The sequence below is a fragment of the Oncorhynchus clarkii genome, chromosome 7 (assembly GCF_045791955.1).
Source record: "Oncorhynchus clarkii lewisi isolate Uvic-CL-2024 chromosome 7, UVic_Ocla_1.0, whole genome shotgun sequence".
NCBI classification, from domain to species: Eukaryota; Metazoa; Chordata; class Actinopteri; order Salmoniformes; family Salmonidae; genus Oncorhynchus; species Oncorhynchus clarkii.
Window position 1 is genome coordinate 63,640,699 of NC_092153.1, and position 14,358 is coordinate 63,655,056.

A 14,358-nucleotide genomic window follows, 5' to 3' on the forward strand; every position below is an offset into this window, starting at 1 on the left:
GAGCCAGCGTCTGGTCTGCCGACGAATACTCCATCCGCTGTGCCTTCAACCGGCCTCCGTCTGAGCAGACCCCCCTACTACCCCCGGGCTACTAACTTTAAACGCTGTGTCGCCCGCGTGCTTGCGGCTTCCCTGTTCCATCTACTGCTGCCCCCTGGACACTATGATCACTTGGCTACATAGCTGATGCCTGCTGGACTGTCCAGTAATCACGGTACTCCATTCTGTTTATTTATGTTTTATCTGTCGGCCCCAGCCGCAAACTCAGGCTCTGTGTGTAGTTAATCTGACCCTCTCTGCCTAGTCATCGCCATTTTACCTGCTGTTGTGTTAGCTGACTAGCTGTCACCTGTTGTTTTAGCTAGCTCTCCCAATCAAGACCTGCGATTACTTTATGCCTTGATGTACAGTGCCTTGCGAAAGTATTCGGCCCCCTTGAACTTTGCGACCTTTTGCCACATTTCAGGCTTCAAACATAAAGATATAAAACTGTATTTTTTTGTGAAGAATCAACAACAAGTGGGACACAATCATGAAGTGGAACGACATTTATTGGATATTTCAAACTTATTTAACAAATCAAAAACTGAAAAATTGGGCGTGCAAAATTATTCGGCCCCTTTACTTTCAGTGCAGCAAACTCTCTCCAGAAGTTCAGTGAGGATCTCTGAATGATCCAATGTTGACCTAAATGACTAATGATGATAAATACAATCCACCTGTGTGTAATCAAGTCTCCGTATAAATGCACCTGCACTGTGATAGTCTCAGAGGTCCGTTAAAAGCGCAGAGAGCATCATGAAGAACAAGGAACACACCAGGCAGGTCCGAGATACTGTTGTGAAGAAGTTTAAAGCCGGATTTGGATACAAAAAGATTTCCCAAGCTTTAAACATCCCAAAGAGCACTGTGCAAGCGATAATATTGAAATGGAAGGAGTATCAGACCACTGCAAATCTACCAAGACCTGGCCGTCCCTCTAAACTTTCAGCTCATACAAGGAGAAGACTGATCAGAGATGCAGCCAAGAGGCCCATGATCACTCTGGATGAACTGCAGAGATCTACAGCTGAGGTGGGAGACTCTGTCCATAGGACAACAATCAGTCGTATATTGCACAAATCTGGCCTTTATGGAAGAGTGGCAAGAAGAAAGCCATTTCTTAAAGATATCCATAAAAAGTGTTGTTTAAAGTTTGCCACAAGCCACACCAAACATGTGGAAGAAGGTGCTCTGGTCAGATGAAACCAAAATTGAACTTTTTGGCAACAATGCAAAACGTTATGTTTGGCGTAAAAGCAACACAGCTGAACACACCATCCCCACTGTCAAACATGGTGGTGGCAGCATCATGGTTTGGGCCTGCTTTTCTTCAGCAGGGACAGGGAAGATGGCTAAAATTGATGGGAAGATGGATGGAGCCAAATACAGGACCATTCTGGAAGAAAACCTGATGGAGTCTGCAAAAGACCTGAGACTGGGACGGAGATTTGTCTTCCAACAAGACAATGATCCAAAACATAAAGCAAAATCTACAATGGAATGGATCAAAAATAAACATATCCAGGTGTTAGAATGGCCAAGTCAAAGTCCAGACCTGAATCCAATCGAGAATCTGTGGAAAGAACTGAAAACTGCTGTTCACAAATGCTCTCCATCCAACCTCACTGAGCTCGAGCTGTTTTGCAAGGAGGAATGGGAAAAAATTTCAGTCTCTCGATGTGCAAAACTGATAGAGACATACCCCAAGCGACTTACAGCTGTAATCGCAGCAAAAGGTGGCGCTACAAAGTATTAACTTAAGGGGGCTGAATAATTTTGCACGCCCAATTTTTCAGTTTTTGATTTGTTAAAAAAGTTTGAAATATCCAATAAATGTCGTTCCACTTCATGATTGTGTCCCACTTGTTGTTGATTTTTCACAAAAAAATACAGTTTTATATCTTTATGTTTGAAGCATGAAATGTGGCAAAAGGTCGCAAAGTTCAAGGGGGCCGAATACTTTCGCAAGGCACTGTATGTCTCTCTCAAATATCAATATGCCTTGTATACTGTTGTTCAGGTTAGTTATCATTGTTTTAGTTTACAATGGAGCCCCTAGTTCCACTCATCATACCTCTGATACCTCCTTTGTCCCACCTCCCACACATGCGGTGACCTCACCCATTATAACCAGCATGTCCAGAGATACAACCTCTCTTATCATCACCCAGTGCCTGGGCTTAACTCCGCTGTACCCGCACCCCACCATACCCCTGTCTGCACATTATGCCCTGAATATATTCTACCACGCCCATAAATCTGCTCCTTTTATTCCTTGTCCCCAACGCTCTAGGCGACCAGTTGATAGCCTTTAGCCGCACCCTCATCCTACTCCTGTGGAGGTAAACCCAGGCCCTGCATGTCCCCAGGCACCCTCATTTGTTGACTTCTGTGATCAAAAAAGCCTTGGTTTCATGCATGTCAACATCAGAAGCCTCCTCCCTAAGTTTGTTTTACTCACTGCTTTAGCACACTCTGCCAACCCTGATGTCCTTGCTGTGTCTGAATCCTGGCTTAGGAAGGCCACCAAAAATTCTGAGATTTCCATACCCAACTATAACACTTTCCGTCAAGATAGAACTGTCAAAGGAGGAGGAGTTGCAATCTACTGCAGAGATAGCCTGCAAAGTTCTGTCATACTTTCCAGGTCTATGCCTCTCCAGAAATAAGTCAATCACTGTTGCTGCCTGCTACCGACCTCCCTCAGCTCCCAGCTGTGCCCTGGACACCATCTGTGAATTGATTGCCCCCCATATAGCTTCAGAGTTTGTTCTGTTAGGTGACCTTAACTGGGATATGCTTAACACCCCGGCAGTCCTACAATCTAAGCTAGATGCCCTCAATCTCACACAAATCATCAAGGAACCCACCAGGTACAACCCTAAATCTGTAAACATGGGCACCCTAATAGACATTATCCTGACCAACTTGCCCTCCAAATACACCTCTGCTGTCTTCAATCAGGATCTCAGCGATCACTGCCTCATTGCCTGTATCCGCTATGGGTCCGCGGTCAAACGACCACCCCTTATCACTGTCAAACACTTCTGCGAGCAGGCCTTTCTAATCGACCTGGCCCAGGTATCCTGGAAGGATATTGACATCATCCTGTCAGTTGAGGATGCCTGGTCATTCTTTAAAAGTAACTTCCTCACTATCTTAGACAAGCATGCTCCGTTCAAAAAATGCAGAACTAAGAACAGATATAGCCCTTGGTTCACTCCAGACCTGACTGCCCTCGACCAGCACAACAACATTCTGTGGCGGACTGCAATAGCATCGAATAGTCCCCGCGATATGCAACTGTTCAGGGAAGTCAGGAACCAATACACGCAGTCAGTCAGGAAAGCAAAGGCCAGCTTTTTCAAGCAGAAATGTGCATCCTGTAGCTCTAACTCCAAAATGTTCTGGGACACTGTAAAGTTCATGGAGAACAAGAGCACCTCCTCCCAGCTGCCCATGGCACTAAGGCTAAGTAACACGGTCACCACCGATAAATCTGTGATAATCGAAAACTTCAACAAGCATTTCTCAACGGCTGCCCATGCCTTCCTCCTGACTACTCCAACCCCCCCCCCCCCCCGCAGCTACTCGACCAAGCCTCCCTTGCTTCTCCTTTACCCAAATCCAGATAGCAGATGTTCTAAAAGAGCTGCAAAACCTGGACCCATACAAATCAGCTGAGTTTGACAATCTGGACCCTCTATTTCTGAAACTGTCCGCCGCCATTGTCGCAACCCCTATTACTAGCCTGTTCAACCTCTCCTTCGTATCATCTGAGATCCCCAAGGATTGGAAAGCTGCCACGGTCATCCCCCTCTTCAAAGGGAGACACACCCTGGACCCAAACTGTTACAGACCTATATCCATCCTGCCCTGCCTATCTAAAGGTCTTCGAAAGCCAAGTCAACAAACAGATCATTGACCATCTCGATTTCCCACCGTACCTTCTCCGCTGTGCAATCCGGTTCCCGAGCTGGTCACGGGTGCACCTCAGCCATGCTCAAGGTACTAATAACCGCCATCGATAAAAGACAGTACTGTGCAGCCGTCTTCATCGACCTGGCCAAGGCTTTCGACTCTGTCAATCGCCATATTCTTATCGGCAGACTCAGTAGCCTCGGTTTTTCTAATGACTGGTTCACCAACTACTTTGCAGACAGAGTTCAGTGTGTCAAATCGGAGGGCATGTTGTCCGGTCCTCTGGCAGTCTCTATGGGGGTACCACAGGGTTTAATTCTCGGGCCGACTCTTTTCTCTGTATATATCAATGATGTTGCTCTTGCTGCGGGCGATTCCCTGATCCACCTCTACGCAGACGACACCATTCTGTATACTTCTGGCCCTTACTTGGACACTGTGCTATCTAACCTCCAAATGAGCTTCAATGCCATACAACACTCCTTCCGTGGCCTCCACCTGCTCTTAAATGCTAGTAAAACCAAATGCATGCTTTTCAACCGTTCGCTGCCTGCACCCGCATGCCCGACTAGCATCACCACCCTGGATGGTCGACTAGCATCACCACCATGGATGGTTCCGACCTAGAATATGTGGACATCTATAAGTACCTAGGTGTCTGGCTAGACTGTAAACTCTCCTTTCAGACTCATATCAAACATCTCCAATCCAAAATCAAATCTAGTCGGCTTTCTATTTTGCAACAAAGCCTTCTTCACTCACGCCACCAAACTTACCCTAGTAAAACTGACTATCCTACCGATTCTCGACTTTGGCTATGTCATCTACAAAATAGCTTACAATACTCTACTCAACAAACTGGATGCAGTTCATCACAGTGCCATCCGTTTTGTTACTAAAGCACTTTATACCACCCACCACTGCGACATGTATGCTCTAGTCGGCTGGCCCTCGCTACATGTTCGTCGCCAGATCCACTGGCTCCAGGTCATCTACAAGTCTATGCTAGGTAAAGCTCCGTCTTATCTCAGTTCACTGGTCACGATGGCAACACCCACCCGTAGCACGTGCTCCAGCAGGTGTATCTCACTGATCATCCCTAAAGCCAAAACCTAATTTGGCCGCCTTTCCTTCCAGTTCTCTGCTGCCTGCAACTGGAACGAATTGCAAAAATCTCTGAAGTTGGAGACTTATCTCCCTCACCAACTTTAAACATCTGCTATCTGAGCAGCTAACCGATCGCTGCAGCTGTACATAGTCCATCGGTATATAGCCCACCCAATTTACCTACCTCATCCCCATACTGTTTGTATTTTATTTACCTTTCTGCTCTTTTGCACACCAGTATCTCTACCTGCACATGTTCATCTGATCATTTATCACTCGTGTTAATCTGCTAAATTGTAATTATCCACTGCTATGGCCTATTTATTGCCTACCTCCTCATGCCTTTTGCAATGTATATAGATTATTTTTTATCTACTATGTTATTGACTTGTTTATTGTTTACTCCATGTGTAACTCTGTGTTGTCTGTTCACACTGCTATGCTTTATCTTGGCCAGGTCGCAGTTGCAAATGAGAACTTGTTCTCAACTAGCCTACCTGGTTAAATAAAGGTGAAATAAATAAAATAAAATAAAAAACAGTTATGAAAACTCAAGACACTAAAAGAGGCCTTTCTACAGACTCTGAAAAACACCTAAGTAAAGATGCCCAGGGTCCCTGCTCATCTGCGTGAACGTGCCATAGGCATGCTGCAAGGATGCATGAGGACTGCAGATGTGGCCAGGGTAATAAATTGCAATGTCCGTACTGTGAGACGCCTAAGACAGAGCTACAGGGAGACAGGACAGACAGCTGATCATCCTCGCAGTGGCAGACAGTCACGTCTGTGGAACTTGTTCAGTTTATGTATCAGTTGTTGAATCTTATGTTCATACAAATATTTACACGTTAAGTTTGCTCATTGGACTGAGCTTGTTGTCATTGCAGGCAATCTCAACGAAACACTGACAGTGAGAGGACGTTTCTTTTTTCTGCTGAGTTTATGTTGTGTTGGATCTCTCCATGCCAGGTTGTAATCAACCCCAACTATTATTCAATTTCTGTTAGGTGGCAGATGTATCAGTTGTTGAATCTTATGTTCATACAAATACACCAACAACATTATGAAGTGCAGGTGTCGATACGATGGCCACCGGATATGGACGTACAACTGTCATATAGGTGAGAGACGATGACAAGTGGCGATTACTGGCTACAACAGTATTGAATGCGATGGACACAATGAACTTTATGTTCAAATACCTTTTTTCTATGGATAACAAATGACCACATTCCAAAGAAGCTTACATTCATTTAGTAAATAAATTGGTGAAAAGGCATTCGCAAAATTCTAAAACATTTTAATGAGACAATTTACTGATAATTTACTGATAATACTAACATATTCACAAGGGATGGTCCCCAAACACTTTAAGTGTGTGCTTTAAGGTTAGTCTTACAAACTGGAGAGACAGATTTCTAATTTCCTCTGCTGGATCGTAATGTTGGCCATTACAATAGTCAATAAAAATAATAATATATATATATATACACACAATCAATAGTTGACACACCTACTCATTCCAGGGTTTTTCTTTATTTTTTGTATTTTCTACATTGTATAACAATAGTGAAGACATCAAAACTATGAAATTACACATATGGAATCATGTAGTAACCAAAACTGTGTTAAACAAATCAAAATATTTTATATTTGAGATTCTTCGAAGTAGCCACCCTTTCTTTGCCTTGATGACAGCTTTGCACACTCTTGGCATTATTATACCAAGCAGCTTCATGAGGTAGTTACCTGGAATGCATTTAAATTAACAGGTGTGCCTTTGTTAAAAGCTAATTTGTGGAATTTCTTTCCTTAATGCATTTAAGCCAATAATTTCTGTTGTGACAAGGTAGGGGTGGTGTACAGAAGATAGCCCATATTATGGCAGGAACAGCTCAAATAAGCCCAGAGAAACGACAGTCCATTACTTTAAGACATGAAGGTCAGTCAATCTGAAACATTTCAAGAACTTCAAGTGCAGTGGCAAAAACCATCAGGCGCTATGATTAAACTGGCTCTCATGAGGACCGCCACAGGAAAGGAAGACCCAGAGTTACCTCTGCTGCAGAGGATAAGCTCTTTAGAGTTAACTGCACCTCAGATTGCAGCCCAAAGAAATGCTTCAGAGTTCAAGTAACAGACACATCAACTGTTCAGAGGAGATTGCATGAATCAGGCCTTCATGGTCGAATTGCTGCAAAGAAACCACACCAATAAGAATAGACCTGCTTGGTCAAAGAAACATGATGGAAATCTGTCCTTTGTTCTGATGAGTTCAAATTTGCGATTTTTGGTTCCAACTGCCATGTCTTTGTGAGACAGAGTAGGTGAATGGGTAATCTTCACATGTGTGGTTCCCAACATGATGCAAGAAGGTGGTGTGGTGGTGCTTTGCTGGTGACACTGTCAGTGATTTATTTATAATTCAAGGCACACTTAACCAGCATGGCTACCACAGCATTCTGCAGCGATACACCATCCCATATGGTTTGCGCTTGTGGGACTATCATTTGTTTTTCAACAAGACAATGACACAACACACCTCCAGGCTGCGTAAGGGCTATTTGACCAAGAAGGACAGTGATGGAGTGCTGCATCAGATGACCTGGCCTCCACAATCACCCGACCTCAACCCAATTGAGATGGTTTGGACCGCAGAGTGAAAGAAAAGCAGCCAACAAGTGCTCAGCATATGTGGGAACTCCTTCAAGACTGTTGGAAAAGCATTCCAGGTGATGCTGGTTGAGAGTATGCAAAGCTGTCATCTAAGAGTGGCTACTTTGAAGAACCTCAAATATAAAATACATTTTGACCTAACTTTTTTGGTTACTACATGTGTGTTATTTCAGTTTTGACGTCTTCACTATTATTATTATACAATGTAGAAAATAGTAAAAATAAAGAAAAATCCTTGAATGAGTAGGTGGGGCCAAACTTTTGACTGGTACTGTATACCATAAAAAACAATGGCATATAACAGAACTCTATATAATAATTGCTTATAAAAATGCTTATAAACATAAACAAGTAACATTTTATCATTCAGCTTGAATGTTTCAGAAAATGTATGAGTGAGTTTTTAGCATTAGAAATCAACCATTTTATTAATTGCTCAACATGGCGATCCTGAATAGTTTCGTCGGGTTGCAATTGCATCTGCGGACATTTTTTACTTTCCGTTTTCCTTTTGCTACGCAAGTATGCAATGTATAAATGAGGCTTAATTAAACAATAAGCCTCGAGGGGGTGTGGTATATGGCCAATATACCACAGCTGAGGACTGTTCATAAGCATGAGGCAACGCGGAGTGCCTGGATACAGCCGTTAGCCGTGGTATATTGGCCATATACCACAAGCTCCAGAGGTGCCTTATTGCTATTATAAACTGGTTACCAACGCAATTAGAGCAGTAAAAGTAAATGTTGTCATACCTGTGGTATACGGTCTGATATACCACAGCTTTCAGCCATTCAGCATTCAGGGCTCAAACCATCCAGTTTATAATAGGAATTATACAACTCGTGTATCAACTTTATCCATCTATGTATGGACGCAACCAGGGTAAGCTAAAATGATCTGTTAAGTGTTTGGGTTATAACAAATTACGAAGTTAAAATACAGTAAGACTTGTCGACACCCCAAACCGCACAGTAACGCAACGCCCCATTCCCTTTGAAACTGGTGCCTGATTCACACTACAGGACCAAAAGGAGCCAACCCGAGCTGTACTGGGTCAGCCTTATTACACGTCCACCCACCATAGTTGTTGGGACCATGATAGAAAATATCCACGCCTGCATAGTATGGTTTGGGTCAGCCCTATGGTGTTAATCACACACTTGAGTGCTACATTGGCATCAACAAAAAAACAATGGGAACTTGAAGAGGAACAAGTCATAGGACAGCAATGGTCTGCCAGTTATTTAAGTAGCAAGGACATCTGTAGTCGTGTAGCCAAGTTGTAGCCTGACATTCCTGTAAAAGATCATGAAAACAATCAGTCCAAAGAGAGAGAAGGCTTGAAGACTTCAGTGAGTGAATTATATATAGTTTTTCAACTGTAATTATATGGTGCTATCAAACTGTGGCCACTATTGAATGAGTGCAGTTCTTCATGTGTCCCATTCGTCTCTCCTCTTCAGGTGGCTCAGTGAGTTCTGAGTCAGAGGAATCCTCTTTCCCTGGCCTCTTGAATAACCAGCTGGGACACAGGTAGTGTGGATGGACTCAATAGAAAGACTGGGAGGAACATTTTATTTCACGAAACTGATGAGAATGACCAGCAAGACTGTTGTGACATTATCAACCACTAGAGGGAGCGCTGTACTGTGTTCCCTCCCTATTGGTGCTGGATGACAATGTAAAAGCCTTTCTCACCTCAATGCCAACATTTGATGTAAGGACATTTCAGACAAAAAAAAAAACCTGTTTTAAAGATCCAGCTTGAAGAAGCATCTGTCTTTACTGATCTCACTAATTTCCTTAGCACCAGCACTCCGCTGTACATGTTATCAAATCAGTCATACATACATATATGCATCTAACCTTTCTGGTCCACCATAAGGAGAGAAAAATACATGTTTTTGACACCTGCTGCACTTCGAGACAGTTTCTTACTTATTTTTTTGCAAAACGTGTTGAGACGGAATTTATGCAACTATGAAGTAGGTGGGAAAGTAGCAGAAGTCTTGCCTCCATTGGGAATAATTTTTTACTGATGAAATAAATGAGGAATCATTTGTCAATTTAGTGCAGTTTCATGCCAGTCTGTGACAATGTGGTAGCAAGCCATTGTAAATATTAATAGGAAGAACCCATGTCTTCCTGTACAGTATTAACTAAGGATAAGGCAATATTATTACAACCATACAGCTGCCACTTTGTTTTTGATGATCAAAACTGGATTTGTTTGTCTCTAACGATATTTAAAACCTTTCATCTTAAGATCCTAAGATAAATATACATTTTAGTCTTAGCATATTTTGCTCAGTTTAGTACATTTTATTAAATTATTACTGTCTGGGGACTCTAAAATCGGTTTGTTTTCTCATTTGTATAACGTCATGAATTACATGTGAACATTAAACTTTGCATCAATTTGTCCTGTTTGTGATACAGCAACTACATAGCCCTTCATTTGACAAGGGTACTCTTTACTAGATGGGTGATTGTCCTGTACGGTTGAATATGGTTGAATGTGGAAAAGCATTTTGTGCTTGCATGTTTTCTGTAATAAACAATAATGAAACAAGCAAACCATGACGTCCTTGTATTGATTTCTTAAACTGAGACTCTGCACTATGCAGTGATCACGAGCACCAACGTGAACTAAAGACATTGCAGAGTGAGGCCCGGTAGTTTAGTCATCCCAATACTGTGGTTTACTTTGTATCTCTTGAGTCTACGTTAAAAGGCCATCACACCTGCTGTAGCGGTCAGAAACGTTGCGAGGGCGTTCCACCTCTCTGCACTCCCAGGGCTCTGGATACCATTCTGCGGGCCACCGCTGAGTCTGTCCGTGGCCTCTCCTTCACCGGCTGGATAAACTCTGGGAAATACAGAATCATTTTATATTATAGTATGGAATAAAGAGATAACATGCAAATAGTATGGTACCACCAAGTTATAGTTACTTACAATGAAAACATTATTTACCCAAATAGAACATGCCACTTAATTTAAATATTTTTTTCTTAGTGCTACTGTATGGAGTTAACAAGGACAATACCAGCACGTCTTATGGCTTTCCCTTTGGCCTTCTTGCTCCCGTCAGACAGAGTGCACGTCTTCAGGAGAGGGTGCCGAATGGAAAGTGCATGGAGGGCTAAACACAAACACAGGGTTGAATCAAAGACTCATCTCTAATGTCATAAGAAAGAACACCAACTTCTCCTCACCTAAGGCCAGTAGGTCACACAACCAACTCCAATTTCTAACGTGCCAAAAGAAACTCGTGACTCATCTTGGACTTAAATATCCCTCAAAATATGAAAAAATAGATATACTCAAAAACCATACCGGCAGATTGACTGGAGAACACGCCCAGGGCGTGAGTGTTGTCCACCCACTTAATCTTCATGCCTTCCTCGCTGGAAGACAGAGACAAGACTGGGAGAGTTAGACAGCCCTTATGAGTGTGCTGTGGGCTTTAATGAGAGGCATGGGGAGGCTTTCACCTGTGCTGTGGGGCATTGTTTCCCCTAGGTACAGATCTACGATCAGCTTCCCCTCCCCAATCCTAACCATCAGTTGGATTTTTTTTAAAACTGATCCAAGATCAGCGTCTCGGGGAAACATCACCATACTCTTGAGGCTTTTACCTGTAGTCTGCAAAGGCATCCAGCAGGTCGCCTGTTTTGAACATGGCCGGGAAGTCGTAGATCTCGATGACGTGGCCAAATTCGTCCTGGTTGATCCACACGTTCTCGAAACAAGAGTAGTCGTTGTGGGCGTGTTCGATGGCCACGTCAGTCTCTGTCAAGTGGGCCTTGATCTGACGAGAAATTCAGCCAGTTATTGAGATATAGCAACCTATCCCAAATAAGTGTTTCTCATTAATCCTTTTACATATACAAAATGTGAAATATAGCTTATACATTATCTGTGGACACCCCCCACCCCAGTGTAACACCCCATTCCCTTTAAAACAGATGCCTGATTCACACTATAGAAACTAAAGGCTAGCCTACACCTAAAACTATATAGTCTATTTAACTTGAGGACAATCCATAATGTCACAGTAATTTTTGTACCATTTTCAAACGGATTTACAAAACCAAAAATGTTAAATCTCATAACTGAAGTATTTTGAAGAAATGAACAGAAATGATATAATCCCCATAGATCAACCCCGCCAGTCCATTGTCATGGAATTAGTCTGAACTTCACCACACTGTACCTCTCGGCTAAAATCAACAGCATCGCTAGCAGCATCCTTGGCTGGTGTTGTATGAGAGGCATGGTGTTGGTGGGAGGTCACGTTGCTACTGCCCACAGACGACTCCTCCGTCAGCGACTCCTCCGTCAGCACCTCCTCCGCTACATGCTCCTCCGCTACATGCTCCTCCTCCTCCTGGGCTTCCCTAGTCTGGTGCTCCAGGGTCAGGGCCATGAAGTAGGACACAGTCTGGCCCCAGGCGTGGGGGTGGGGGCAGGGCTCCTCTGCTGAGAAGCGAATGAAGTCGTCCTCCTGCCCAACACTAGTGGTATTAGAAGGCACACTGTCCTGGTTGGTGTTGGCCTGCGTTTCTGACAGCGTTCCCTCCGTGGTGTCTGAGGAACAGCAGGAGCAGGACTCTGAGGTGGAGGTGCATCCCAAGGAGGTGAAGCTGAGAGTGGGCAGGGGCAAGTCGAGGTCCACCCCTGCTGGTGGTCCGTGGAGATTACTGCCACTGTCCCGTTGCCTGTCCCTAGCCGCCCTTGGGACGTAGATGGCCTTGTCAGGGCGTTTGGCATTACCGCCGCTCCGCTGGGCCAGGGGTCTGGGCTGGAGGTCCATTCTGCTGCTCTGCATCCCCATACCTCTCCTAGGAGCCTCATTGTAGAAACTGTCTGTGTTGCTTTCATCCCCCAGATCCAGCCTGGCACAGATAACATACTAAACTAAAGTCACCATGTAACGCTGTGATATAAATGGGCAATAATTCACATTAAGATGCCCCTATACCATGTAGTTACTTTAGAACTACTTTGTCAGCCAGACTTGGATCAATTTAATGTAGTGTGACATGATAATATGGCATATGAATTTACCAGCTGTTTATCCAGGAAGTCCCATCGAGGTCAGAAGACTTATTTAACAAGAGTACTCAATTTAAGACCTTGTTGTGTGTGCTCTACCTGAGGTGCGAGTAGCAGACAACTACTCTGCGGCTCCAGCCCTCGCCCACGGAGAAGGTGGCGAGGTTACGGTGGTTCTCAGTGGTTTTGTGAATCAGGTAGCGAAGTCTGCTTGATAGAGGGGGGAAGAGTAGGGCACTGGGGAGGGAGGGGACAACACTCAAGCCAAAGCTTATTTAGGGTGACATCCAAGATGTGACTTTGGTGACATCAACTCAGATAGACTTTGATCACCTGTAGGTACATTATGATCTCTGACACCTAGCTAAATGCAATACATACACATTTACATGAAATGGCGTTGACAGGGAATGTGTCTCACAAAAAAAATTGACAAGCCCTCAACTTATGTTTGTGACAGAATGCAGGAAATGGCAGCTTACCTTTTCTGTTTCTCTCTCTGTAGGTAAGCATCCAGTTCGTGCAGGACTGTGTGAACAAATTCATTTTCTTGCTTGGGAAGATAACAGCCATCAAAACAAGGAAACGCCAGGGTGGCGATGTTGGCACTTTGTAGCTGCAAAATAATAGTCTTTCATGATCAACGGTGGTGAGGCAGTTGACTCAGTGCGACAACCGTTCCACACCTCAGTGTGGTTACAAAAACCCAATCCTACATCTAGCAAGCACTTTAAGACAACATTTCCAGACTTACGTTAAATTCGCTATCAGCTAAATCCCACATTTACAGGGGACGGTAGCTTTGTCCAATATTATATCCACTGCACTGCCCATACCAGGATTCTACATTCCGGTTCATTTTTTTTAAACCTTTATTTAACTAGGCAAGTCAGTTAATAACAAATTCTTATTTTCAATGAGGGCCTATGAACAGTGGGTTAACTGCCTGTTCAGGGCCAGAACGACAGATTCGTACCTTGTCAGTAACCTTTCGGTTACTAGTCCAACGCTCTAACTACCATGGAGCGCTACCTTCCTGTAGGTTTTCCAGTTGTTACTGACCTGATTCATGTCATAAACCAGCTAATTATTAGAATCACGTGCGCTAGATTAAGGTTGGAGCGAAACCCTACAGGACAGTGCTCCAAGAACAGGGTTGGAGATCCCTGGCCCATAGTGTTCCGTTGCTAAGTTTAGCTAGCTAACTTTGCTATAGCTAGCTAGCAAATGCTGAACAGAAGCTATTCAATCAAGCCGTTTCACTTATGCAATTATAAAATCTGACATTTTGTTCTAACCTTTAGTTTGGCAGTTAAAAAGATGCCCAAATAATAAATTACCAAGAAAAAAAGTTGAGAAATTATTCCAAAGCACACAGCAAACGCTTGAAGAAAACGCATCCAGCCCCTTCCAAATAATTATTGCAGGTTCCATCTCAGTGTAATTGTGCCCCCTTGCGAATAGGCGCAGAATGCATACATAAACTATTTAATTATTGCTAACTAACGATGACTCGCTCCATTGATCGTAGGATATTGTTGACTAAAT

At 43.5% G+C, this 14,358-nt stretch overlaps 2 protein-coding genes across 5 annotated transcripts in view; one reads left to right on the top strand and one right to left on the bottom strand.

Moving 5' to 3' along the window:
* Positions 1-9,286, top strand: part of LOC139413659 (lysyl oxidase homolog 2A-like) — a 72,091-nt gene extending 62,805 nt beyond the window's left edge. The window contains exons 13-15 of the mRNA XM_071161294.1: positions 6,040-6,066; positions 6,116-6,191; positions 9,213-9,286. Coding sequence (XP_071017395.1) covers positions 6,040-6,066; positions 6,116-6,191; positions 9,213-9,286 — 177 coding nt within the window. The remainder of the gene's footprint in view (positions 1-6,039; positions 6,067-6,115; positions 6,192-9,212) is intronic.
* LOC139413658 (R3H domain and coiled-coil containing 1) lies at positions 6,587-14,249 on the bottom strand. 4 transcript variants are annotated; one of them, XM_071161293.1, is made up of 9 exons: positions 14,151-14,247; positions 13,293-13,426; positions 12,910-13,047; positions 11,969-12,650; positions 11,391-11,563; positions 11,089-11,159; positions 10,799-10,894; positions 10,494-10,618; positions 6,587-9,045 (listed from the first exon to the last, which is right to left on the bottom strand). In XM_071161293.1, the coding sequence occupies exons 1-8, from the start codon at positions 14,208-14,210 to the stop codon at positions 10,506-10,508; spliced, it is 1,467 nt and encodes a 488-aa protein (XP_071017394.1). In that variant the 5' UTR covers positions 14,211-14,247; the 3' UTR covers positions 6,587-9,045; positions 10,494-10,505. The 4 variants fall into 4 exon arrangements, with proteins under 4 accessions (XP_071017394.1, XP_071017392.1, XP_071017391.1 ...); XM_071161291.1 differs by having other exon boundaries at positions 8,915-9,045; positions 14,109-14,249; XM_071161290.1 differs by lacking the exon at positions 6,587-9,045 and having other exon boundaries at positions 9,308-10,618; positions 14,109-14,249.
* Between the last annotated feature and the right edge of the window lie 109 nt (positions 14,250-14,358).

Excerpts from the sequence above, each read along its gene's own strand:
- LOC139413658 (XM_071161291.1), bottom strand. The coding sequence starts at position 14,210 with ATGCGTTTTCTTCAAGCGTTTGCTGTGTGCTTTGGAATAATTTCTCAA. Across the intron at positions 12,651-12,909 it reads GTCTGCTACTCGCACCTCAG|GCTGGATCTGGGGGATGAAA; the intron begins GTAGAGCACACA and ends TATCTGTGCCAG. Across the intron at positions 10,619-10,798 it reads GAAAGCCATAAGACGTGCTG|AGTTTATCCAGCCGGTGAAG; the intron begins GTATTGTCCTTG and ends TGTATTTCCCAG.